Raw genomic sequence first — 27801 nt, 5'->3', positions numbered from 1 at the left:
AATGAATTCCAGATGCCTGCGCCCCCTTGTGCATCTGGCTAACGTGGGTCCTGGGGAATCGAGCCTTGAACTGGGGTCCTTAGGCTTCACAGGCAAGCGCTTAACTGCTAAGCCATCTCTACAGCCCCTTATCATGTATTTGTTAAAAATATTTTTATTGGCTGGAGAGATGGTTTAGTGGTTAAGGCGACTAGCCGGCGAAGCCTAAGAACTCATATTCACATCCCCAGGTCCCACGCAGCCAGATGCAGTGACGCACGCACACAATACTGCACATGCCCACAAGGGATGTACGGGTCTGGAGTTTGTTCACAGCAGGCTAGTCCTGGTACGCCCATTGACTCTCTCTCTTTCTCAAAAATAAGAATAAGGGCTGGAGAGATGGCTTAGCGGTTAAGCGCTTGCCTGTGAAGCCTAAGGACCCCAGTTCGAGGCTCGGTTCCCCAGGTCCCACGTTAGCCAGATGCACAAGGGGGTGCACGCGTCTGGAGTTTGTTTGCAGGGGCTGGAAGCCCTGGCACGCCCATTCTCTCTCTCCTTTTATCTGTCTTTCTCTCTGTGTCTGTCGCTCTCAAATAAATAAATAAATAAAAATTAAAAAAAAAATAAGAATAAGATATTTTACCTAGATGTAAAATTCCTCATGTATTAAAATGTACAAAGTTTTGTTAATAAAGTTTTATAATGTTTAAAAAATAAGAATAAGCCAGGCTTGGTGGTACAGCACTCGGGAGGCAGAGGTAGGAGGATCACCGTGAGTTCGAAGCCACCCTGGGACTACAGAATGAATTTCAGGTCAGCCTGGGCTAATAAAACAAAGAGAGAGAGAGAGAGAGAGAGAGAGAGAGAAAACATTATTAAGGGCTGGAGGGGTGGCTTAGCGGTTAAAGTACTTGCCTGTGAAGCCAAAGGATCCAGGTTTGATTCCCCATTACCCATATAAGTCAGATGCACTAGGTGGTACATGCATCTGGAGTTCAAGTGGCTGGAAGCCTTGGCACACCCATCCTCTCCCTCTCTCAAATAAATAAAAAGAAAGAAAACATGATAAAGCCAGGCAGGGTGGTGCATTCCTTTAATCCCACCCCTTGCAGGCAGGCTGAGGTAGGAAGATCACTGTGAATTGGAGGCCAACCTGGGCTACAGAATGCGTTCCAAGTCAGCCTGGGCTAGAGTGAGACCCCACTTCAACACAAGATGAGGGACACAGAGGACACCACCCTTCAAGGCAGGGAGGGCAGAGGAAGCCCGCATGGGTGACCGAGAAACCTGCACGGGTGGCGCTGATGCTAGTCAGGTGGCAGGCCCTCAAAGTCCCCTGCGGACCCCACAGTGAGAAGAAAGGTTAACAATGTCAACAGCAGAAAGCCAACAGGTAGCGGGGCGCAGAGGCGCAGGCTTTCACCCCAGCACTCGGGAGGCAGAGGTAGATGGATCTCTGCTGAGAGTTCAAGGCCACCCCGAGACTACACAGTGAATTCCAGGTCAGCGTGAATGGAGCAAGACCCTACCTCGAAAACCCAAAACAAACAAGCAAACACGAGGAAAGGCTGCCCTTGGTTCCAAGAGCCACGGGAAGGGGCACGGGTGGCAATATTGCACTTCGAGGAGGCCCCAGAACAACTCGGGTCAGAGGTTCTGGAGAACGCAGCTCTGGGCTGCACCAGGAGAACGGAACGAGCGGAGCACCTCCCGAGGCCAGCGTGCAGCGGTTCCTCACCTGGTCTGAGTCGAGGGTCACCCGCAGTCCCAGCTTCGTCATTCCGTCTTCCTTCAGCAGCTTCAGGTGGGGACACAGAGCGAGGCAGAAGGCCTTGGCCACGTGTTCCGTGAGCCGGCTGTGGTCAGCGGGGTCACCCAGGCAGTTATGCTGGTCATCGTTTTCCAGGAAGAAGACCTGCCCCAGAGAAAGAGCGGTGGGACTTTTGCCTTCGGTTTTGCAACAAGCAGCCCAGCCTTCTGTGTCTGAGCATCCTGATCACCGAGCTGGGTAAGACGACGGGACAGGAGCAGGACACAGTGACCGGCTTCCCACTGCCTGTCTCCACTCTGCCAATACCCAGCTGTCCACCCTGGCCTAATAGCACGTCCTCCTTTGATAATCTTTATTTATTTATTTTCTCTTTTTCCCAAGGTAGGCCCTCACTCTAGCCCACACTGACCTGGAATTCACGGCAATTCTAACCTCAGCCACCTCAGTGCTGCAATTAAAAGAATGTACTACCATGCTTTGCTTAACCTTTTTTTTTTTTTTATTTGTTCTTAAATTGTAAGGTTTCACTCTAGCCCAGGCTGACCTGTACTTCACTATGTAATCTCAGGGTGGCCTCGAACTCCTGGCGACCCTCCTACCTCTGCCTCCCCAGTGCTGGGATTAAAGGTGTGCACCATCATGCCTGGCTCCTTGATTACTTCATTCACTTACAGCAAGCTTCTGCTGACCAGCCTCTGCAGCTGCCCATACTTCATAAGATTTTTCTTGGGCTGGGGAGATGGCTCAGCAGTTAAAGGTACTTGCTTGCAAACCTAGGACTCAAAGCGTGCTCCACCATGCCTGGATTCAGGACTTTAAAAAAAATTATTTACATGAGGTAGAGTAAAACCCTACCTTGGAAAGTAAAAAAAGGGGAATTGTCTATAATTATGGTAGTTGTCAATAAAAAAATTTCAAAAGCAAGGAAAAAATCTATTTATGTGCAAGTATATGTGTGTGTGTGTGTGTGTGTGCATGGGTGTGCAGGGTCTCCTGCATGTGCAAAGGCCATCTGGTTCTATGCCGGTGGCTGGGGAGTTGACTTGGCAAGAAGTAAGTCCTTTAATTCATGAACTATCCCCCCAGCTCCTCAAAGAACTTTTTGTTTATTTTTTTTCTTCAAGGTAAGGTCTCACTCTAGCCCAGGCTGACCTGGAACTCACTCTGTAGTTCCAGGCTGGCCTCAAACACACAGCCATCCTCCTACCTCTTCAAAGGACTATTTTGTTTTTGTCAGGTAGGGTCTCACTCTAGCCCAGGCTGACCTGGAATTCATTATGTAGCCTTAGGATGGCCTTGACCTCCCGGAGATCTTACTACCTCTGCCTCCCAAGTGCTGGGATTAAAGGTTCGTGCCACCACGTCAGGCTCAAAGGACTTAGTGCTTAACTTACTGTCCTTTCTGGATGATGTAAAGGATAACCAACATAAAGACAAAATAGAAAGGAAAAAGAAATACAAGGATACAGTGTTTTTACATACCAGCCTCATGGCATTCTGTTCAAAAAGGGGACTGTATATCTATTTTTAAAAAGTATTTTAAAAAACTCCCTCAGGGGCTGGAGAAGACGGCTTAGCGGTTAAGGTGTTTGCTTGCAAAGCCACAGGACCCCGGTTTGATTCCCCAGGGTGCACATTAGCCAGATGCACAAGGGGCGCATGCGTCTGGAGTTTATCTGCAGTGGCTGGAGGCTCTGGCACACCCACTCTCTCTGTTTCTTTCTCTCTCAAATAAATAAATAAATAATTATTTTTTTAATTTAATTTTTATTAACATTTTCCATGATTATAAAAAATATCCCATGGTAATAAATAAAAATTATTTTTTAAGAAAGTATTTTAGAGCTGGAGAGATGGCTTAGCAGTTAAGCGCTTGCCTGTGGAGTCTAAGGACCTAGGTAGTTGAGACTCAATTACCCAGGACCCACGTAAGCCAGATGCACAGAGGGACACACATATCTGGAGTTCGTTTGCAGTGGCTGGAGGCCCTGGTGCGTCCATTCTTTCTCTGTTGCTCTCGAATAAGTAAAAAATAATTTTAAAAAAATAAAGGAAAAACCGCTCGAGTCTGCGGAGCCAGGCACCAGCCCTGCGCTGTGGCAACCCCGTGTGTGAAGCCGGGCAGGACGGCAGTGCTTGTGGCCTCAGCTTCCTCGTGTGTGAAATGAAAGAGCCACGAGTTGGGCGGGGAGCGGCTCAGAGGATGAAATGCGGCTGAGCAGGCCCGAGTGTGTGAGTTTGATTCCCGGAGCTCAGGGACAGCTCGCAGGGCGCCTGGGGAAGGAGGAGGTGGAGACAGTTTCCCAGACACGCTGGAGCCAGCTAGCAGGTGACTGCAGCCGGGAACCAGCAACAAGGAGAAGGCCAGGACTGACGCTTGATGCTGTCCTGACTACACGTGTGCGCTGAGGTACGTGTGCACCTGCATGCACACACATATTCACACACACACACACACACATACAGAGCCAGAAGTCACAGAGTCACAGATTGTGTTTTGGTTTGGTAGGGAATCAATGTAGCCCAGGCTGTCCTATAATTCACTTTTTGGTCCCAGGCTTGCCTTGAATTCGTGGAGATCCTCCTACCTTTGCCCCTGAGTGCTGGGACTAAAGACATGTGCCACTATGCCTGGATCAGGATTTGTGTTCGTTTGTTTTTTTCTTTTTATTTATTTTTTATTTTTTTATTTTTTATTTTTATTTTTTATTTTTTAAATTTATTTATTTGAGAGCGACAGACACAGAGAGAAAGACAGATAGAGGGAGAGAGAGAGAATGGGCGCGCCAGGGCTTCCAGCCACTGCAAACGAACTCCAGACGCGTGCGCCCCCTTGTGCATCTGGCTAACGTGGGACCTGGGGAACCGAGCCTCGAACCGGGGTCCTTAGGCATCATAGGCAAGCGCTTAACCGCTAAGCCATCTCTCCAGCCCTGTTTTTTTCTTTTTAATTTTTATTTATTTATTTTTGGTTTTTGAGGTAGGGTCTCACTCTAGCCCAGACTGACCTGGAATTCACTATGTACTCTCAGGGTGGCCTTGAACTCATGGCGATCCTCCTACCTCTGCCTTCTGAGTGCTGGGACTAAAGGTATGTGCCGCCACGCCAGGCTCTGGACTGGAGTTGGAAAGCTCCCTGCCTCGGCCTCCCAAGTGCGAGGACCACGGCTGCACACCAGGTCAGTCTTCAGGCAGGAGCTCCCTTACTTGCTTCTGCCTTGTGTTCCTTCTCAAACTACTCACTCTCTGAGCCTTCCTGTTCTCACTGCGAACAGTCGATGTTTTCAGATCATGCTGTCTGAGACGGACTTAAGCGTTAAGTGTGAGTTGGCAGGGAGGCCAGCTTCCAGAAGGCACACGAGGCGGGATGAGCCATGCAGGCTTCCAGGGTCTCTAGAGGGAGAGGTAGACACTCCAGGGGGCTGTAGGCTGGAGTGGTTACATTCCTTCCCAGCCACCTGTCTTTAAGACAGACCATAGGAAATCTGAAGTCCCTGGGTAAATGGGAAGAAGTTATTTTCTTTCTTTCTTTCTTTCTTTCTTTCTTTCTTTCTTTTTTTTTTTTTTTTGTTGTTGTTGTTTTCATTTATTTCTTTGACAGCGACACAGAGAGAAAGAGGCAGATAGAGAGAGAGAATGGGCATGCCAGGGCCTCCAGCCGCTGGAAACGAACTCCAGACATGTGCGCCCCCTTGTGCATCTGGCTAATGTGGGTCCTGGGGAATCGAGCCTCAAACTGAGGTCCTTAGGCTTCACAGGCAAGCGCTTAACCGCTAAGCCATCTCTCCAGCCCAGAATAGGGAGACTTTTTTCATATCTCTTAGAACCAGGCCAAAATATAGCTCCTGGCCTAGCAGCCAAAAACTGGGTTCAAAGCAGGACAAGGGTGCTAAGTTTCATTTCCTTACCTCGGTCCATCTGATGACCTTCCCATTCGCTTTATACTCCGATCCATGGAATATCTTCACGTTTGTTATAGACTCCATGGACTTCCCATCTATAGGACTTATGACCCTATAACAGAGGAGGAGGCAAGAGCTCATCAATTACGTGCTTTGATGAACATATCTGCATTATGTGATGGTCAAAGGCGTACAAAAGTTACAAGAACCGAGCTATTGTGGGAGGGATCTATGCACTACAATCATTCAAACACACCTACAAAGCAACAGATTTGTTTGTTTGTTTGTTTGTTTTCTCTTTTTTGAGATAGGGTCTTGTGCACTAGCCTAGGCTGACCCAGAATTCACTCTGTAGTCTCAGGGTGGCCTCCAACTCACGCGATCCTCCCACCTCTGCCTCTGGTGCGCTGGGATTAAAGATGTGCGCCACCTGCCCTGCAAGAGATTTTTGTCTTCCCCAATTGCTTTTTTTTTTTTTTTTAATTATTGATTTTGGGGGCTGGAGCAATGGCTTAGCCATTAAGGTACTTGCCTTCAAAGCTTAAGGACACAGATTTGATTCCCTGTACCCACAAAACCCTGCTGCACAAGGTGGCACATGCGTCTGGAGTTCATTTGCCCTGGCGCACCCATCTTCTCTCTAGTTGTCTCTTTCTCTCTCTCAAATAAAAAATATAAATAAAATTTTTTTTAAAGGTTATTGATTTCCTTCCTTCCTTCCTTCCTTCCTTCCTCCCTCCCTCCCTCCCTCCCTCCCTTCCTTCCTCCCTCTCTCCCTTCCTTCCTTCCTTCCTTGACCCTCAGCAGAACTGGGGCAGGGGAGAGTTATAAAAAGGGTGCACATGAAGACCCCTTCTCCTCTGCCTGCTCTGCTGACGATATTCGGTGGGGTGAGACAGGTGTTTGTCAGGAAGAGTTGGTTCTTTTTATTTATTTATTTATTTATTTATTTATTTGAGAGCGACAGACACAGAGAGAGACAGATAGAGGGAGAGAGAGAGAGAATGGGCGTGCCAGGGCTTCCAGCCTCTGCAAACGAACTCCAGACGCGTGCGCCCCCTTGTGCATCTGGCTAACGTGGGACCTGGGGAACCGAGCCTCGAATTGGGGTCCTTAGGCTTCACAGGCAAGCGCTTAACCGCCAAGCCATCTCTCCAGCCCTTCTTTTTTTGTTTTTTTTGAGGTAGGGTCTCACTCTAGTCCAGGCTGAGGCTGACCTGGAACTCACTATGTAGTCTCAAGGGTGGCCTCGAACTCACAGCAATCCACCTACCTCTGCCTCCCAAGTGCTGGGATTAAAGGCATACGCCACTACACCCGGCAGCTGGTTCTCTATAATGTCAGCAAGGTGGTGAATGAACGTTGCTCTTTTTCGAGCGGTCCTTCTCTCAGGGAGAGTGCTGCGTGGCCGCTCCCACCTGCTCCCATTCTGCTCTGAGACTCTAAAGGCCCCCACTCAGCTCTTCATGTGTGCACACCGGCCTTCCGAAGGGGGAGGGGTGCATCATAATCACCTCGATGGGCCATATGTCCACCAATGACCTAGCGCCTGGAATGTCGGGAGTTTAGTGGGTTGGCTGTGAGTTCGAGGCCAGCCCGAGACTCCATAGTGACTTCAGGGCAGCCTAGGCTAGAGCAAGACTCTACTGCAAAGGCCAAAAGAAAAGCCTAAACAAAGCAATAAAGGGCGGCGTGGATGACCGACAGGGCCCAGGGAGGGGCCGTGTTTACCCCTTGTTGACGTTCTTGTCGTCAGCCACCCACTGGACGTGGATCTGCTCCTGGGGACCCTCGGCGTCGGCCTTCCCGCAGGAGACGGTGAAGTCCTTCATCTCCCGCAGCGCCTGTCGCAGGGCGTCCATGGTTTCGGCGCTGATCTGGACCATCACGCCGTCTGGGAACCGGCACCAAAGAGACGGACGGTGAGCGTCGGAGAGAAGCCGGCGGGGCTGCGGCGGCGCCGTGAGCACAATGGGCAGCACAGTGTCCCCAGAGCTGACGTGGGGAGCGCTTTCCACTTCCGCTGCCTCTTACTGAGAGCCCCAGAGTGAATGCCAGGATTGGGCGCGCCAGGGCCTCCAGCCACTGCAAATGAACTCCAGATGCATGCCCTGCCTTGTGCAACTGGCTTACGTGGGCCCTGGGGAATCAAACCTGGGTCCTTTGGCTTTGCAGGCCAAAGCCTTAACCACTAAACCATGCTTCCAGCCTGTTTCTTTCTTTATTTAGTTGTTGTTGTTGTTTTGAGGTAGGGTCTTGCTCTAGCCCAGGCAGTTAACCTGGAATTCACTCTGTAGTCTCAGGGTGGACAGGAACTCACGGCTTACGTGGGTCCTGGGGAATCAAACCTGGGTCATTAAGCTTCGCAGGCGAGAGCCTTAACTGCTAAGCCATCTCTGCAGCCCCTCCCCAGTAAGTTTTCAATATCTAAACTGCGTTCACTGCAGTCATAGCAGGGGGAGAGATGAGAGAGTCAACGAGAAATGTGGTGAGCACATGACACGTGCCAGAGGACAACAGGAGCAGTGCGCCATTGCGGGAAGTTCTCTCTCTGAGCTCTCACGTGAAGCACACGATGGCTCTGGAGGGAAGCAGTCAAAGGAAAGGTCAGGGCCGGGCGTGGTGGCGCACGCCTCTGACCCCAGCACCCGGAAGGCAGAGGTAGGACGGTCACTGTGAGTTTGAGGCCAGCCTGAGACTACATAGTGAATTCCAGGTCAGCCTGAGCTACCCTCAAAAAACCTAAACAAAACAAAAAAATGTATGTGTGGGGGGGGGAGGGGCTGGAGAGATGGCTCAGTGGTTAAGGCGCTGGCTTGCAAAGCCAAGGACCTCGGTTAGATTCCCCAGGACTCAAGTAAGCCAGATGCACAAGATGGTGCATACATCTGAAGTTCGTTTGCAGTGGCTGGAGGCCCTGTTGTGCCTATTCTTCTTCTTCTTCTTTTTTTTTTCTCTCTCTCTCAAATAAATAAAAATAAACTATTTCAAAAAATATGGGCTGGCAGATACACAAGGGGGCACATGAGTCTGGAGTTTGTTTGCAGTGGCTGGAGGCCCTAGCATGCCCATTCTCTCTCTCTCCATCTCAAATGAATAAATAAATAAAAATTATTTAAAAAAATATGGGCTGAAGAGATTGCTTAGTGGTTAAGGATCATGCCTTCAAAGTCAAGTGACCCAGGTTCAATCCCCCAGGACCCATATAAGTCAGATGTACAAGGTGATGCATGCATCACGAGTGCATTTGCAGTGGCTGGAGGCGTCGGCATGCCCATTCTCTATCTATCTCTGCTCTTTTGCTTGCTCTCTCTCTCTGTCTCTCTCTCTCACATACACACACATAAATAAAATTTTAAAATATTTTAAAAGTACTCAATAAATTACTGTAGTAGGTTTAGGACTAAATCCATTTATTAACTAGCTTAGAAGGCAAACATACAAGAGTTTCACGTAGGCTACATGACCAACAGATGGTAATTATTTTTTCAGTGCTATCTGGCTCTAATACATGCTTTACAAAAAATCCAATCCTATGCAAGGTGTGGTGGTGCATATCTTTAATCCCAGCACTTGGGAAGCAGAGGTGGGAGGATTTCTGTGAGTTCCAGGCCACCCTGAGACTCCATAGTGAATTCCAGGTCAGCCTGGGCTAGAGTGAGACCCTACCTCGAAATACCAAAATAAATAAAAACCAAAACAATCCTAGGGATGGAGAGATGGCTTAGTGGTTAAGGCGCTTGCCTGCAAAAGCCAAAGGACCTGGTTCCATTCCCCAGAATCCATGTTATCCAGATGCACAAGGTAGCACATGCGTCTGCAGTTCCTTTGCAGGGGCTTGAGGCCCTAGTGTGCCCATCACTCCAGCTCAATAATTCATAATTTTTTTCCAAGGTAGGGTCTCACTCTAGCCCAGGCTGACCTGGAATTCACTATGTAGTTTCAGGCTGGCCTTGAACCCATGGTGATCCTCCTACCTCTGCCTCCTGAGTGCTGGAATTAAAGGTGTGCGCCACCACGCCCAACTTCCCCTTGCATTTCGCTGTATAATTAGGACTGAACAGAGACACAAGGAAGAAAATAATCATCCTGTACCTTCCACAATGCTGGACTTGGCAAGGTATCCGGAAGAGGATTTCAGAGCGCCACTGAACACAAAGAAACTGGCACCGGTCACTGCAACAGAAAGAGATGGACACGTGGGAACAATCATGAAGTGTCTGGCAGTTGGGGACTTTAGATATTGGCACACAGAAAATAAAATGCATGGAATCTACATACCACAATATATAATCAACCAATTATGATTCTTATGATAGCTTTAGGAAAGAAGTTTTAAGATACACTCCATTCTATTTAACTCTTTCTCCAATCAACAATCAAAAAATGTTGGGCTGGAGACCTGACTTACAAAGCCCAAGGACCCAAGTTCAATTCCCCAGGACCCACATTAGCCAGATGCACAAGGGGGCGCAGGCATCTGGAGTTCATTTGCAGTGGCTGGAAGCCCTGGTGCGCCCATTCTCTCTCTTTTTTCTCTCTCTCTCCCTCCTTCTCTCTGTCTCGCTCTCAAATAAATAAATAAAAATAAACAAAAATAATTTAAAATATTTTATTTACTCATTTATTTGAGAGAAGAGAGCACACAAGCGAGCGCTAGCACCAGGGCCTCTAGCCACAGCAAACAAATCCCAGACGCATACAATACCTTGCGTACCTGGCATACGTGGGTACTGTGTAATTGAACCTGGGTCCTTAGGTTTTGCAGACAAGCACCTTAACCACTAAGCCATCTCTTTTTTTATTTGAGGAAGAGAGGGAGAGAAGGAAGCAGATAGAGAAAGAGAGATGGGCACACCAGGGCCTCCAGCCACTGCAAATAAACTCCAGACATATGTGCCACCGCGTGCATCTGGCTTATGTGGGTCCTGGGGAATTGAACCTGGGTCCTCCGGCTTTTCAAGCAAGTGCTTTAACCACTAAGTCATCTCTTCAGCTTCTAAGACATTATTTTTCAATAGTTCTCCTCAATAACAGAGATCCTATTTGCAACTGTTTTCTTTTCTAGGTAGAGTCTCCCTCTAGTCCAAGCTAACCTGGAACTCACTCAACAGCCTCAGGCTGGCCTCGAACTCATAAAGATCTTCCTACCCCTTCCTGTACCATTTGCAAATTTGAACACTCAAAAAATGAGCCTGAAGCCAGATGCGGTGGCGCATGCCTTTAATCCCAGCACTCGGGAGGCAGGGGTAGGAGGATCACCAAGGGTTTGCGGCCTCCCTGAGACATCATAGTGACTGGAGTGAGATCCGAACTCAAAAGAGAAAAAAGAAAAAGTGAGCCTGAAAAACATGTTGGTGAAGGTTAGTTAACTTCTCTGTGGCCATCTCTCTACTAGAAGTAAATGACAGGGGCTACGCTGTCCAGTCCTCCCAGTCTTGAGCATCCCCCTGCGATCAAAGCCCTCCGCAGTGGGCCAGCTCACCTTTCCTGGGCTGGTTGTGAATGCTGATGGCCTGGGTCTGGTAGTTCCCGTCGTCATTCTGAACGCACACGAGGTGGGAGTCCGCCTTCTCGTTGAAGCAGGCGCCTCCCGCCAGCACGTGCTCGTTGGACTTGTTGATGACCTTCATCATCTGCAATCAAGGAAGAGCCAAGGTCAGCCTCGTTCTCCACGGGGAAACGTTCTCCTTCCTAGCGCGGCCGAGCTTTGCCTTCCCAGACAGCCAGAGAGACTTGCAGGGATACCTGCAAGTCCAGGGTTTCTCATGACACTTCACAAAAAAGTGAGGGGCTGGAGGGATGGCTTAGCGATTAAGGTGTTTGCCTGCAAAGCCAAGGGACCCAGGTTCCATTCCTCAGGACCCACATAAGCCAGATGCACAAGGGGGCGCACGTGACTGGAATTTGTTTAAAGTGGCTGGAGGTCCTGGAGTGCCCATTCGCTCTCTCTCTCTCCCCCTTTCTCTGTCAAATAAATAAATATTTGTAAGCAGAGAAAGACAGGAAAGAAAGACACAGAGTTAAGAATAGGTGCAACAGGGCTTCCAGTAGCTACAAAAAAAACTCCAGACCCACAGTCCCCTTTGTGCATCTGGCTATACATGGGTATTGAGGAATCAAACTCAGAACTTTAGGATTTACAGGCCTAAAGTTAAAATCAGAAATCTCTACAGCCCCTAAACCTCATTTTTTGTATTTTTAAATTTTTTTAAACATTTATCTATTTTATTTACTTATTTGAGACAGAGAGAGAGGGGAAGACAGAGTCACTGAGAAGGGAGCACCAGGGTTTCCAGCCACTGCAAACGAACCCAACACATGTGCCACCATGTGCATCTGGCTTACGTGGGACATGGAGAATTGAGCCTGGGTCCTTAGGCTTCGCAGGCATACCCTTAACTGCTAAGCCATCTCTCCAGCCCCCCCCCCTTTTTTTTTGAGGTAGTGTCTCACTCTGGCCCAGTCTGAGCTGGAATTCACTATGTACTCTCAGGGTGATCTCAAACTCACGACGAGCCTCCTACCTCTGCATTCCAGGTGCTGGGATAAAAGGTGTGCGCCACCATATCTGACTTTCTTATTGGTATTTTTTTTTAAATTTTTTATGAGAGAGCAAGAGGGAGAGAGAGAGAAAATTATGTGCCAGGGCCTGCAGCCACCGCAATCGAACTCCAGATGCATGTGCCATCTTGTACACCTGTGCGACCTTGCGCTTGCCTCATCTTTGTGCATCTGGCTGACGTGGGATCTGGAGAGTCGAACATGGGTCCTTAGGCTTCACAGGTATGTGCCTAACCACTGGGCGATCTCTGCAGTCTCTAAGCCTCCTTCTGGATCCGTAGCTGAGAGAGTGTTTTGGGGGTGATGGAGGAGGAGTATTGCTGGGGTTGGACCTTAAGTTCATCAGCCACCAGCCTGCCAGTGTTAGTTAAGCTCATCAACTGCTGCTGTTTCCACCTGCTGGGTCAGAGGTGATGTCCAGTCTCTGCTCACACGTCCACTGCCATTATGATCCTTCTCTCAAGAGGGTAAGCCAAAATAAAAAGGGGGGCGGGCTGGAGAGATGGCATAGCGTTTAAGGCATTTGCCTGCAAAGCCAAAGGATCCCCCCGTATGACTCTCCAGGATCCATGTAAGCGAGATGCACAAGGGGCATGTGCATCTGGAGTTCGTTTACAGTGGCTGAAGGCCCTGGCATACCCAGTCTCTCTCTCTCTCTCTCTCTCTCTCTGCATCAAATAAATAAATAAAACATATTAAAGGAAGCTGGGCATGGTGGCACACGCCTTTAATCCCAGCACTCAGGAGGCAGAGGTAGGAGGATCACCGTGAGTTCAAGACCTCCCTGAGACTCCATAGTGAATTCCAGGTCAGCCTGGGCTCGAGTGAAACCCTACATCGAAAAAATTTGCAGTGGCTGGAGGTCTGGCACGCCCATTCTATCTTTCTCTGCCACTTTCTCTTTCTCAAATAAATAAATAAAAGGAATATTTTATTTATTATTATTATTGAGACAAGCCCAACAGACTAGCCTTTTTTATGAGAGAGAGAGAGAATGAATTGGTACACCAGGGTCTCCAGCTACTGTAATTGAAGTCCAGATGCCACTTTGTGTGCATGTGTCACCTTGCGTCTGGCTTACGTGGGATCTGAAGAGTTGACCATGAGTCCTTAGGCTTCGCAAGGAAGCGCCTTAACCTTAAGGCATCTCTCCAGCCCTATTATTATTTATTTATTTATTTATTTTTGTTTTGTTTTTCGAGGTAGGGTCTCACTCTGGTCCAGGCTGACCTGGAATTAACTCTGTCATCTCAGGGTGGCCTTGAACTCATGGCAATCCTCCTACCTCTGCCTGCCGAGTGCTGGGATTAAAGGCGTGTGCCACCACGCCTGGCTATTATTATTATTTTTAAATATATTTATTTATTTATTTGCTCATGGGTGCATGCAAGATTTTCTGGACATGGCAAGCAAATGCTCATGTGTCTTTACATGGGCAACTGGGGAAATGAATGGAGGCTGACAGCTTTGCAAGCAAACCCCAGCTCGCTCAACAAATATTTTTTAAAATTTTTTTGTTGTTTATTTTTATTTATTTATTTGAGAGTGACAGAGAGAGGGGGGGGCAGGTAGAAAGAGAGAGAGGAGAGTGAGCGTGCTAGGGCCTCCAGCCTCTGCAAAGGAACTCCAGATGCGTGCGCCCCCTTGTGCATCTGGCTTACTTAGGTCCCGGGGAATCGAGTCTCGAACCGGGGTCCTTAGACTTCACAGGCAAGCGCTTAACTGCTAAGCCATCTCTCCAGCCCTCAACAAATATTTTAACTGGAGAAAGTCTTTACTGTCATACAAAGAATATTGTTTGTATTATAACACTTTAAAAAATGATTTACTTGCAAGGAGGGAGGGAGGGAAAGAGAGAAAGAGAGAGAGAGAGAGATAAATTGGGTGTGCCAGGGTCACTAGCCACTGCAAAGGAACTCCAGACCCATGCACCACTTTGTGCATCTGGCTTTCTGTGGGTCCCAGGAAATTGGAGGGAGTCGTTAGGTGCTGCAGGCAAGCCCTTAACCCCTGTTACATTCTTACCTCAGAGGAAAAAAGGAACAATCCTCACCAGGAATTACAGATGGTAGCTAACTATACTTTTCCATGAGAACGCTAATGTACCCCAGTCTCAAGAGATCAAATGATTTAACCAGTGACTATGAGTCATGAGTTTATCATCATACCTTTCTGTCATGAAATTTTCCATAACTGAAATAAGTTAAGTAATATTTTATTTTTTAATTTTTGTTTATCTATTACAGACAGTGCTAGAGAGAATGGGCATGCCAGGGCCTCTAGCCACTGCAAACGAACTGCAGAAGCATGTGCCACCATGTGCATCTGGCTTACGTGGGATCTGGGGAATCAAACCTGGGTCCTTGGGCTTTGAAGGCAAGTACCTTAACCGCTAAGCCATCTCTCTAGCCCATGTTACGTAATATTTTAAAGTGATTTTGCTATCAATTAAAAATCAAATGTATATGTAGTCACGCATTTTTTTCCAGCCTTCATTCACCTTTTCCAACTATTAAAGACTTGCTCCACAGTGAACCTTACCTCGCTGGCGGGGCAGCGGGCACACACCTTTAGTCCCAGCGCCGGGGAGGCTGAGGAAGGAGGACTGCGGGGTGGGCAAGGCCAGCCTGGGTCTACAGAGTGAGTTCCAGGTCGGCCCCGGGCTACAGTGAAAGCATACCATGGAAACAACCAAACAAAACCCAGTAAAAATAAAGCGAAACAAACCAAGCCCACGGAAAAACACAACTTACCTCGTTGTATCTGTTGCTGGGGATTTTGATGCTTGTTTTCCGGACTTCCATATCGACCACCAAACCTTGAACTACCGGCAGGGTGTACTGGTAATTTCTGAAGTCCTGGACAAGAGCAGACGAGCGTAAGAAGGCTTCTGACACGGCGCATTTGGTCGTCAGTAATCACAGCAGCACAAGCGGAGGGAATCAACACAACACCAAATGAAAGACCCCACTTATTTAAACAAGCAAACACGTGTTAGAGTCATTACTATATTGACCCTAGCACTCAGACTGCCAGTGCCAGCCAAAAGTTCCTACGCCCCTGACATCTAATAATAAATGGTACAGTCTCATTCTAGCCCAGGCTGACCTGGAATTCACTATGGAGTCTCAGGGTGGCCTCGAACTCAATCCTCCTACCTCTGCCTCCTGAGTGCTGGGATTAAAGGCGTGCGCCACCACGCCCGGTACAAACAAATATTTGAAATACTTTGCTCCATCATCACTTAACATTTTCTATATGTACTTATTAATTGTCAAAAAAGAAAACAATTTATGCAAAGAGGGAAGGCAGATTTTTCATCTGAAACAGACAAAACAAAAAATACAACAGGCTGGAGAGATGGTGGTTGAGGACGCTTACTTCTAGAACCTGCAGGTCTGACTTAATTCCCCAGGACCCAAATAAACCCATATGGCCAATGTGGCTCTTGCATCTGGAGACTTTTCAAAAATATTTTTATATTTCATTATGTATTTATTTGCAAGCAGAGAGAAAGAGAGAGAAAGGGCATGCCAGGATCTCTAGCCACTGCAAATGAACTCCAGATGCATGTGCCACGGTGAATTTGGCTTTATGTGGATACTGGAGAATTGAACCTAGGTCTTTAGGGTTTGTAGGCAAGTGCCTTAACTGCTGAGCCATCTCCCCAGCCCATGTCTGGAGTTTGTTTGCAGCATCAACAGATCCTGATGTATGTATACTCTCCCCCTCAAATGAATGCATGAATAAAACTATTTAGAACAAAGAAAACAATACAACAGCCAAGAAGCTCATGAGACATCTACTTAAGCACCCAAAGAACATACCACCAATTAGAATTTTATGTAAACAAAGCCGGGCATGGTGGCGCACGCCTTTAATCCCAGCACGTAGGAGGCAGAGGTAGAGGACTGTTGTGAGTTCAAGGCCACCCTGAGAATACATAGTGAATTCCAGGTCAGCATGAACTAGAGTAAAACACTACCTCGCAAAACCTTAATATATATATATATACACACACACATATATATATATATATATATAGTGGCTAGAGGCCCTGGCACCCCGATTCTCTCTGTTTCTTTATCTGCCTCTTTCTGGCTCTCTCCCTCTCTCTCAAATAAATAAACAAATAAAATATGAAAAGCTGGGTGTGGTGGCACACGCCTTTAATCCCAGCACTTTGGAGCACTTTAATCCCAGCAGAGGTAGGAGGATCACCATTAGTTCGAGGCCACCCTGAAACTACATAGGGAATTCCATGTCAGACTGGACTATAGTGAGACCCTATCTCGAAAAACAAAAAATGAACAGACAAACAAAAAAAGGATTAAAAAATCACTAGAAATGGTAAGAACAGGGGTAAATCTATATGGTTTCCTTATTGCAAACCCCTTTGTTTTATTTGACTGTCTTCTTCCTCCTCCCTCTTTCCTTTTTTTTTTTTTTTTTTATTTTTTATTTATTTGAGAGCGACAGACACAGAGAGAAAGACAGATAGAGGGAGAGAGAGAATGGGCACTCCAGGGCTTCCAGCCTCTGCAAACGAACTCCAGACGCATGTGCCCCCTTGTGCATCTGGCTAACATGGGACCTGGGGAACCGAGCCTCGAACCAGGGTCCTTAGGCTTCAGAGGCAAGCGCTTAACTGCTAAGCCATCTCTCCAGCCCCCTCTTTCCTTTCTTGAGCCAGCATCCTGCTATGTGGCTTAAGTTGGCCCAGAACAGGTCCTGGAGCTCAGGCTGCTCTCGACTGATGGGATCCTCCTGCCTCCACGCCCACTGCTAGGATTATAGGCCAGAGTCACCGTGCCCAGCTGTCAAATCTCAGCTCTGGGGAGAGTTGTCGGGGTGTAAAGTGTTTGCCGTTCAACACGGAGTTTGGGCTCCCACGCCCCAATGTAAAAGCCAGCTGCTGGGGCCGGCTTCCGCAATCCCAGCATGCCTGCTGCAGGGGAGGCCCCCAGACTCACCCTGAAGCTCCCAAAAGGACCAACAAGGAGAAACCCAGCCTCAAACGAGGCAGGAGGGCAGGACCAACGTGAAAGTTGTCTTCGGACCCTTTGTGCACATGTGCGCAGGTGTGACAGTGTGCACACATGGATGGGCGCACAAATACACACATATATTAAAAAAAAAAAAAAGTTCAGGGGCTGGAGAGATGGCTGAGTGGTTAAGTGCTTGCCTGCGAAGCCTAAGGACCCCAGCTCGAGGCTCGGTTCCCCAGGACCCATGTTAGCCAGATGCACAAGGGGGCTCACGCGTCTGGAGTCCGTTTGCAGTGGCTGGAGGCCCTCGCGCGCCCATTCTCTCTCTCTATCTCTCTACCTCTTTTTCTGTCTGTCACTTTCAAATATATAAATAAACATAAAACAAAAAAAAATTCAGGGAGCTGGAGAGAAGGGTCACTGATTAAGGCGCTTGCCTGCAAGGCATAACGACCTGGGTTTGATTCCCCAGTGCCTTTGTAAAGCCAGATGCACAGTGGCGCATGCCTCTGCAGTATGGATGAGCAGCTAGAGGCCCTGATGCCCTAATTCTCTGTCTCTGTCTCTCTCTGAGAATACAGAGTGAATTCCAGGTCAGCCTGGGCTAGAGTAAAACCCTATCTAGAAAAACAGAACAAAACAAAAATCCCAAAAAACATATATTCTCTTCTTTTTAAAGGTCTGATCTCATTTATGCGTTACCTATACAAAGTCTTCTTTAGAATTTAATTACTTAATTAATTAATTTAGAGGAAGGGTCTCCCTCTAAACGCAGGCTAACCTGGAACTCACTCCAGCCCCTGGCTGATCTTGAACTCATGGAATCCTCTTACCGCCAGAAGCATTTTTAACTGCTGAGCCATCCTCCCAGCCTGTAGATGCATTTTTTTGTTTTTTGTTTTTGAGATAGGGTCTCACTCTGGCCCAGGCTGGTTTGGAATTCACTATGTAGTCTCAAGGCAGCTTTGAACTCATGGTGATCCTTCTAACTCTGCCTCCTGAGTGCTCGGATTAAAGGCATGTGCCACCACACCTGGCTTCCATTTTTAAAAATGAAATTAAGACAAAATCTAAATCCTTATTTATGTCTCCAGCCTTTATAATAATCCTATAAAGTCTCATATAAAAAGCACACAATCAGATCTAGAATACTGTATTATTTCACTTCAGATCTCTCTCACACATACATACATACATACATACATACTCTTGAGTCTTTAGCCATTGCAAATGAACTGCAGATGCATGTGCCACTTTGTACATCTGGCTTTACATGGGTACTAGGGAACTGAACCTGGGTTGTTGGGCTTTGCAAGCGTCTCAACCACTGAGCCGTCACTCTAGCTTTTATTTTTATTTTACTTTACTTTACTTTATTTTAGTTTAGTTTAGTTTAGTTTGAGGTAGAGTATCACTCTAGCTCAGGCTGACCTGGAATTCACTATGGAGTCTCAGGGAGGCCTTGAACTCCTGGTGATCCTCCTACCTCTGCCTCCTGAGTGCAGGGATTAAAGGCGTGTAACACCACACCTGGCAATTTCAATTCATTTTTTAAAAATACTTATTTGTAGAGAAAGAGAGAAAGAGGATAGACAGGTGCTCTAGAGCCTTTTGCCACTATAAATGAACTCCAGAAGCATGTGTCACTTTGTGTATCTGGCTTTATGTGGGTACTTGGGAACTGAACCCAGGGCCAGCAGGCTTTGCAAGCCAGTGTCTTTAACCACTGAGCCATATCCTCAGCCCCCTATATTTTTTTCTTGTTGTTGTTATTTTTTTGAGGTAGGGTCTCACTCTGGTCCAGGCTGACCTGGAATTTTATGTAGTCTCAGGGTGGCCTCGAACTCGGCGATCCTCCTACCTCTGCCTCCCGAGTGCTGGGATTAAAGACGTGCGTCACCACGCCTGCCTCAGCCCTCTATGTTTTTCCAAGGCAGGGTCTCACTCGAGCCCAGGCTGACCTGGGGCTCTCTCTGTAGGGAGACACTGAGATCCCTCTCTTCCTTCTCCCAAACTCCAGAAGAAAAGACAGTTCCCAACTTACTGCGAGAAGATTCATGATGGTGTGCCCCGTCTCTCCAAACAATGGCTTCCGGAATCTGACACTGAACAGAGGGCACGGGTAAACTGTGGAAATGAGAAATATCTATCAAACCAAGTTTGGCAGATTAAAGTTCTAGAAAAAGAGACATCATCGCTAAAATGACTTCAAAGTACAATTGCAATGGCTCATTATGACATATCACATTTTTTTGTTTGCTTGTTTGTTTGTTTGAGGTAGGGTCTCACTAGCTCAGGCTGACCTGGGATTCACTATGTAGTCTCAAGGTGGCCTTGAACTTACAGCAATCCTACTACCTCTCTCTGCCTCCTGAGTGCTGGGGTTAAAGGCGTGCGCCACCACGACTGGCCTGACGTATCAAATTTGGGGCTCAAAAAGCCAGGGACTACATAGTGAATCGCAGGTCACCCTGGATGCAGCAGGACCCTACCTCGAAAAGCCATAAAAAATGTATTTAATGTGGTAACAGACACATTCTGAGTCAGTCATTCTTTTGATGCATTTGTTTCAAAAACGACACAGCAGATCTCAGGAAGCAATCTTCTCGACATGGATTGATGTGACCAGAAAACAAATGTTCCCCTGAGCTGAAGCACTTCAGGAATGTCCTCTCTCTTTCACGTCCCGCCTTAGGACAGCCAAATACCAGGTGGCCAATGGCAGGTTCATGGCTCAGGCGTGACTGTCTGAAATGTCAGATCTTCCTATGCGGTCCTGATCGACTTCAATGACTCTTGTGTCTCCTTCCACTTTCTACCCATAGGCAAGACGTTTTACACCGGAGGCGTGTCATAGCCAACTCCTTCACCTTTGAGAACAGGGCTTCACTGTCCTGGACGCACTATGGAGCCACATCTGGCTTTGAACTCAGGGCAATTCTGGCAGTTGGCCTGCCTCAGCTTCCCAGGTTGTTGGGGTTACAGGAATGAGTCACCATGCCCAGCTTCAACTCCTATATCCTTTTTTTCCTTCTCGGTTTTTCGAGGTAGAGTCTCAGTCTAGCTCAGGCTGAAATGGAATTCACTATGCAGTCTCAGGGTGACCTTGGACTCATGGTGATCTCAGCCTCCCCAATACTGGTATTAAAGGTGTGTGCCACCTCACCAGGCCAACTCCTTTATTCTCCCTTTTTTTCTTTTCTTTTCTTTTTTTTTTTTTTTACCAGGTAGGGTCTTGCTGTAGCCCAGGTTGACCTGGAATTCACTGTGGAGTCTCAGATTCAGCCTCAAATTCAGCGAGCCTCCTACCTGTGCCTCCCAAGTGCTGGGATTAAAGGCCTGTACCATCAAGTCAGGTCCCCAACTCGTTTATTCTTTTTTTTTTTTTTTGTTTTTTTGAGGTAGGGACTCACTCTAGCCCAGGCTGACCTGGAATTCACTATGGAGTCTCAGGGTGGCCTTGAACTCACGGCGATCCTCCAACCTCTGCCTCCCGAGTGCTGGGATTAAAGGCATGCGCCACCACGCCCGACTTTCGTTTATTCTTGATCAAACTAGAGACTATCTTGGAGCTCCCAAAAAAATTAACTTTAAGGGTGTGTTTTCATATAATATACTTCTATAACCATGATTTCTGTACATCTTCCTTAAATAAATTCCTATGACCTTATAACCATGCCTGAGACATTGCTGAATTCCCAGGATTCAGGATTCATGTGAGCTTTGATTAAATTCTTTTCTTTGTTTTTGAGGTAGGGTCTCACTCTAGCCTAGGCTGACCTGGAATTCACTATGTAGTCCCAGGCTGGCCTCAAATTCATGGCTATTCTACTACCTCTGCTTCCTGAGTGCCAGGATTACAGCTGTGTGCCACTACACCCAGCAAAATTTCTTTTCTCTTTCTTTCTTTCTTCCTTTCTTTCTCTCTCTTTTTTCAAGGTAGGGTCTCACTCTAGCCCGGTCGACCTAGAATTCACTATGTAGTCTCAGGTGGCCTTGATCTTTTTTTTTTTTTTTTAATTTAAACTCATATTGAATAGGTAGTGAATAAATACAAGAATAAAGATAACTTGCTGCAAACTTAAACTCTCATGGATTATAAAATAATGTTTCACTTACACTAGGCGTTGTGGCACATGCCTTTAATCCCAGCACGCAGGAGGCAGAGGTAGGAGGATTGCTGAGAGTTCAAGACCAGCATGAGATTACATAGTGAATTAAAGGTCAGCTTGAGCTAGAGTGAGACCCTACCTTGAAAAAACAAAAAGAAAAATTAAATAAACAAGTAAATAAAGTAATGTTTCACTTATTATCTCATTTGAGGTCTTTCTTTCTTTGTTTTTTTGAGGTTGGGTTTCACTGCAGCCCAGGCTGACCTGGAATTCACTCTGTAGTCTCAGGGTGGCCTCGAACCCACGGAGATCCTCCTGAGTGCTGCAATTAAAGGCATGTGCCACCATGCCCGGCTTCATTTGAGCTTTTTAACAAACCAGTGTAACATATAAGGCAAACATTAAGATGTCCCATTCAGTAAAAGACAAACATTTGTCCCTAGTAATCTGATAATTAGACTGAGAAGCTGACAATTACAAATTTGAGTTAAGCTGCCCAAAGCTACAGATTGCTGGAACAGGGCACATTTAAGTAGGTGAAAATATAAAATTTTAAATAAAGTAGGCATTTTTTCTGTTTGTTTTTTCTTGTTTGTTCTGCACTTATCTTTTATTTATTTATTTTTTAATTTTTTTGGTTTATTTTTATTTACTTATTTGAGAGCGACAGACAGAGAAAGAGGCAGAGAGAGAGAGAGAATGGGCGTGCCAGGGCCTCCAGCCACTGCAAACAAACTCCAGACGCGTGCGCCCCCTTGTGCATCTGGCTAACGTGGGACCTGGGGAACCGAGCCTCGAACCGGGGTCCTTAGGCTTCACAGGCAAGCGCTTAACCGCTAAGCCATCTCTCCAGCCCATGCGCTTATCTTTTAATGTTTTTAAAAAAACCACATCTTGGTTGCAGGGCAACAACCACGGCCAAGGCCGTCTTTCTCCCGTGCCTGCGTCCTGGGAGTGGCCTCCGCCCTGCTGCACACAGCCCACGTTAGCCTTAAGTCCACTACGGCTTCCGTAGCTCGTGCACAACCAAGTGACAAGAGCATGCTCACCAGACTACAGGCGTACTATAAGAACCAGGTTGTGAGTTCCAGTTAGTTTTTCTAAAACGATGCCGCTGCTTTTGGTTGGTTCTGTTTCTCTAGGTTGGGCCCCACTGTAGCCAGGGAGTCCTGGACCCCTGTCTGTAGTTCCAGGCTGGCGTCAAACTCACCGTGGATCCTCCTCCCTCTGCCTCCCAAGTGTGGGCATTGAAGACCAAAAAATGAGCATGCTTTTATCGATGAGCCATAAAACAGTACACTTACAAGTAATAAATACCACTAACTTCCTCCTTCATCTGATATGTTCAGTCGCTATAGCCAAAATACAAGTACACACACTAGTCATGGTTATCCTAGACATTTCAAAAGGTTATTTTCACTGACTTGTCAGGTCAAGCAGAGGAGATCTGATTATTTCAAGCTTTATTTTATTGATTCACCGGGCTTTGATCACATATGGCTTAGAAGAAGGCATTTTTACTTACGCCGATATTCGGCTCCAAGTCTCAACATCAGCCGAATGGGAAAGACTTTGGCCCAAGGGGTTTCCCACTTCTGGATGAGAATCCCAAACAAGTACGGAGGGGTCGGGAGCACGAGGTCTTGCAGGGATTGGTAGGTGGACGTCACATATAGGAATCCGCCATGTTCTTTACTGCCAAGAAAGCTTTGGCTAAAGAAAGAATGTCCTAAGTTTCCCACAACATTCCCTAAAACAAAAAGTTCATTAATTATTTTCTATCAAGAAATCAACATATGTAACGTAATCATCATCGTCGGCATCATCCAACACCAGGCTAGACATAACCTACACTAATTTCCAATTTTGTCACTGTGAAAATCAAAATCCCATGTTTAGAAAGGTGTTTTGCAAGAAAAACGGCGTTTTCTCTGTTCCTTGGATATTCTATTTATGTATGTTTTTTACCTTAAATGTTCTGTACTGCATGACATTTCAGTTTGAATTATAATTAATATACAACCTGACCCTCCAGACAATGGTAATTTGCCATGATCTTAGTGCTCATTGTTACCAAAAATTGACCCTTGGTCATCAGTTAACCCACAGACTCCAAGCTCCTTGCTGGAAGATTCCTACCTGATGCACTGTCATAGGCATTCCTGAGCCCTCACATTGCAGTTTGCAATACAGCAGGCTGGCCATCCGGTAAGACTAGAGACCATGGTCTGTTAACTTCCTGTCCTACTCCTAAGCTTGACCGAAGGGACTGGGTTCCTTCGACTCCTGCCTCACACAGGACATGCTAGGTAAAATATGTGATGGGTGAAGAGCTGACATGAGGGTTGGAGATATGGCTCAGCGGTTAGAGCGCTTGCCTACAAAGCCTAAGGACCCAAGTCGGATTCCCCAGTACCCACGTAAAGCCAGATGCACAAAGTGGGAAACACGTCTGGAGTTCGTTTGCCGAAGCTAGAGACCCTGGTACGCTTGTTCCCCTCTCTCTTTCTCTCAAATAAATAAGTAAATAAAATATTTTTTAAGTTTTTTTTTTTATTTTTTTTGAGAGAGAAAGAGGAAGATAGAGAAAGAATAGGCACACCAGGGCCTCCAGCCACTGTAAATGAACTCCAGACACACATGCTCCCTTGTGCATCTGCTTGATGTGGGTCCTGGGGAATCAAACAGGGATCCTTAGGCTTCATAGGTAAGCACCTTAACCACTAAGCCAGCTCTCCAGCCCCTAAATAAAATATTTTTTAAAGCTGGGCATGGTGGTGCACATCTCCTAGCACACAGGAGACTGAGGTAGGAGGATTGGCATGAGTTTGAGGCCACCCTGAGACTACATAGTGCACTCCAGGTCAGCCTGACTCAAGTGAAACCATACCTTGAAAAACCAAGAAAAAAAAAATGTAAAAAAAAGCTAGTGGTAGCTGGGCGTGGTGGTGCACGCCTTTAATCCCAGCACTCGGAGGGCAGAGGTAGGAGGATCACCGAGAGTTCAAGGCCACCCTGGGAACTCCAGGCCAGCCTGGACCAGAGTGAGACCCTACCTTGAAAAACCAAAAAAAAAAAAAAAAAAAGCTAATGTTAAATAAGTATACAATATGGTAGTAGCAGAGTTATGGGAGAAACTGTTTTCAGTTGTTTGCTTCAAAATGTGCTGAATAAAAAATGGCAATGCCAAAAAAAATTTTTAAAGTTATTTTGTTGGGCGTGGTGGCGCACACCTTAAATCCCTGCACTCAGGAGGCAGAGGTAGGAAGACCTAAGAAGATGGAAAGATGTCCCATGCTCCTGGACAGGTAGAATTAATATTGGGAATATGCCAATTCTACCAAAAGTAATATACAGAGTCAAAACAATACCAATAAAAATCCCAGGACCATTCTTCACAGGGATAGAAAAAAATATGCTTGCCAGGTGTAATGGCACACGCCTTTAGTCCCAGCACTCAGGAGGCAGAGATAGGAGGATTGACAAGAGTTTGAGGCCACCCTGAGACTACATAGTGAATTCCAGGTCAGCCTTGGCTAGAGTGAGATTCTACCTAAAAAAAGAAAAAAAGTAAGAAAGAGAAAAAGAAAAGAAAAAGAATCTCAAAGCTCAAAATTCATATGAAATTGCAGAAGCCCCCAGATATCCAAAAATAGCCTTAGCAAAAGAAACACTTCTGGAGGTATCACCATACGCCATCTAAAGCTATACTATAAAGCCACAGTAATAAAAACAGCATGGTATGGGCATATAAACAGACACATAAACCAATGGAACAGAACTGAAGACTCAGCCCTTAGTTTACATAACTACTAGCTAATCTTTGACAAAGATGCGAACAATGGACGCTGGAGAAAAGACAGCATCTTCAACAAATGTTGCTGGACAAACTGGATAATCACATGTAGAAAAATGAAATTAAACCCACTCCTCTCACCATGCACAAAAAATCCACTCCAAATGGACCTTAACATAAGACCTGAAATTCTCAAACTACTGGATGAAAAAGTAGGGAGAACTCTGCACGGCACAGGAGTGAGGAAAGTCTTCCTGAACACTACCTCAGTAGCCCAGGAAATTAAACAACCAGCGGGATCTCAGGAAGATAAAAAGATTTATTTATTTTTACTTATTTATTTTGCTTTCCAAGGTGGGCTCTCACTTCTAGCCCACGCTGACCTGAGACCTACATAGTCTCAGGGTGGCCTCGAACTCACATTGGTCCTCTTACATCTGCCTCCTGAGTGCTGCGATTAAAGGTGTGTGCCCCCATGCCTTGCTTTTTTATTTTTATTTTTATTTTTTTTAGTGAGACAGAGAAAGATAGAAAAACAGAGAAAGAGAGAGAGAGGGAACTGGCACACCAGGGCCTCAGACACTGAAACTGAATGCCAGTTACAAGGCCATCCCACCTGCCAGAGCATCCCGATAAAGCTGCACGAAGTGATTGAAGATGTCCTTGGGCAAACATTTCTCATCTGGCAGACACTGTAGCAAAATCACCATCTCCGACTGACCCACAGCGTGCATCCCCTTGGTTGTGAAACACCAGCATTTCCTGTTCACATCTATACGAAGAATAAAAAAAAATAAATAAAGACATTCTCAGTTCTTGCTTTAAAAAAAAATTACACAGGAATCTGTTACAGTATCTCAAGGACTAAAAGATCGTGGAGCTCTAGGTAATTTAAACGTAATACTGCCACTATCTGAGTCAAAGAATCATTGTAGGAAAATCAAACATGTCAGCGCTGCGGCTTTTCATCCAACACTTGGAAGGGGACTGCAAGAAATAATAATAAAAAAAAACACACAAGGGGCTAGAGAGATGGCTTAGCGGTTAAGGTGTTTGCCAGTAAAGCCAAACGATCCTGGTTTGATTCTCCAGGACCCACGTAAGCCAGATGCACAAGGAGGCACATGCATCTGTAGTTTGTCTGCAGTGGCTGGATGCCCTGGTGCACCCGTTTTTTTCTCTCTCTCTCTCACTCAAATAAATAAAAAATATTAAAAAAAGAAAACATACAAGACATTAAACTATTGTTAAAATGTATACATAAAAGAAACATTCTATTAGTAATAAAATAAAATTAAAATAGGTAATAATGGGGCCAGAGAGATGGTTCCATAGTTAAGGCACTTGCCTGTAAAGACTAAGGCCCAAGTTCGATTTCCAAATACCCATGTATAGCCAGATCCACAAGGTGGATCATGCCATCTGGAGTTCGTTTGCAGTGACTAAAGGCCTTAATTGTTAAGCTATCTCTCCAGGCCAAATAAAACCTTTTTTAAAAAAATAGGTAATAATGCCAGGCATGGTGGCACACACCTTTAATCCCAGCACTCAGGAGGCAGAGGTAGGAGGATCCCTGTGAGTCTGAGGCCACTCTGAGACTACATAGTGAATTCAAAGACAGCCTGGGGTAGAGTGAGACCCTACCTCGAAAATAACAACAAAAAAAGATAATAATGATTAAAAGATATAGTCCACATTTGTATTTTATTTTATCTTATTTATTTAATTTTTTTTTAATTTTTATTAACATTTTTCATGATTATAAAATATATCCCATGGTAATTCCCTCCCTCCCCACCCCCACACTTTCCCGTTTGAAATTCCATTCTCCATCATATTACCTCCCCATTACAATCATTGTAATTACATATATACAATATCAACCTATTAAGTATCCTCCTCCCTTCCTTTCTCCACCCTTTATGTCTATTTATTTAATTTTTATTTTTTTGAGATAGTGTCTCACTCTAGCGCAGACTGACCTGGAATTCACTATGTAGTCTCAGGGTGGCCTCAAACTCATGGCAATCCTCCTACCTTTGCCTCCGGAGTTCTGGGGTTAAAGATGTGCGCCACCACACCAGACCACATTTGTATTTAAAAAAATAAATAAACAAATAACTGCCAGAGGAAATAGTTAAATAAAACTTGAAACAACAATAGAAGTCAATATTAGAGCTCTGGCTTTAGGTGGCAGTCTAAAGAAAAATTACTTTTATATACTAGCTAGTTCTATTTGTTCACTGGGAGATAATACTAGATAATTGGTAAAATTACTTTGCTTGGCTTTACACTGTAAAAAGTGAAGAGAATGGCTTGTCTAGCTCAGGCTGACCTGCAATTCACTATGTACTCTGAAGGTGGCCTCAAACTCACAGTGATTCTCCTACCTCTGCTTCCCAAGTGCTGGGATTAAAGGCGTGTGCCACCATGGCTGGCTTTCCACTTCTTTTTTTTTTTTTAAAAAAACATTCATTTTTATTTATTTATTAGAGACAGACAGAAGGAGAGAAAGAGACAGAAAGAGTGAGAATGGGCACGACAGGGTCTCTAGCCACTGCAAACGAACTCCAAACGCATGCTCAACCATGTGCATCTGGCTTACGTAGGACCTGGTGAATCGAGCCTAGGCCCTTAGGCTTCGCAGGCATGCACCTTAACCGCTAAGCCATCTCTCTAGCCTCTC

General features: G+C 46.0%; 1 protein-coding gene across 4 annotated transcripts in view; it reads right to left on the bottom strand.

Moving 5' to 3' along the window:
- Nucleotides 1-27801, bottom strand: part of Zfyve9 (zinc finger FYVE-type containing 9) — a 119691-nt gene that overhangs the window by 1846 nt on the left and 90044 nt on the right. For all 4 annotated transcript variants that reach the window (XM_045139203.1, XM_045139204.1, XM_045139205.1 and 1 more), the window contains 9 exons: nt 25732-25887; nt 22845-23069; nt 19252-19334; nt 14973-15077; nt 11141-11291; nt 9751-9831; nt 7387-7549; nt 5662-5767; nt 1721-1897 (listed from right to left, as the gene is read on the bottom strand). In XM_045139203.1, the coding sequence (XP_044995138.1) occupies nt 1721-1897; nt 5662-5767; nt 7387-7549; nt 9751-9831; nt 11141-11291; nt 14973-15077; nt 19252-19334; nt 22845-23069; nt 25732-25887 (1247 nt within the window). The remainder of the gene's footprint in view (nt 1-1720; nt 1898-5661; nt 5768-7386; nt 7550-9750; nt 9832-11140; nt 11292-14972; nt 15078-19251; nt 19335-22844; nt 23070-25731; nt 25888-27801) is intronic.

Source organism: Jaculus jaculus, chromosome 21 (genome assembly GCF_020740685.1).
Source record: "Jaculus jaculus isolate mJacJac1 chromosome 21, mJacJac1.mat.Y.cur, whole genome shotgun sequence".
Taxonomy (NCBI): Eukaryota; Metazoa; Chordata; class Mammalia; order Rodentia; family Dipodidae; genus Jaculus; species Jaculus jaculus.
This window is presented reverse-complemented; position numbering and strand designations above follow the sequence as displayed.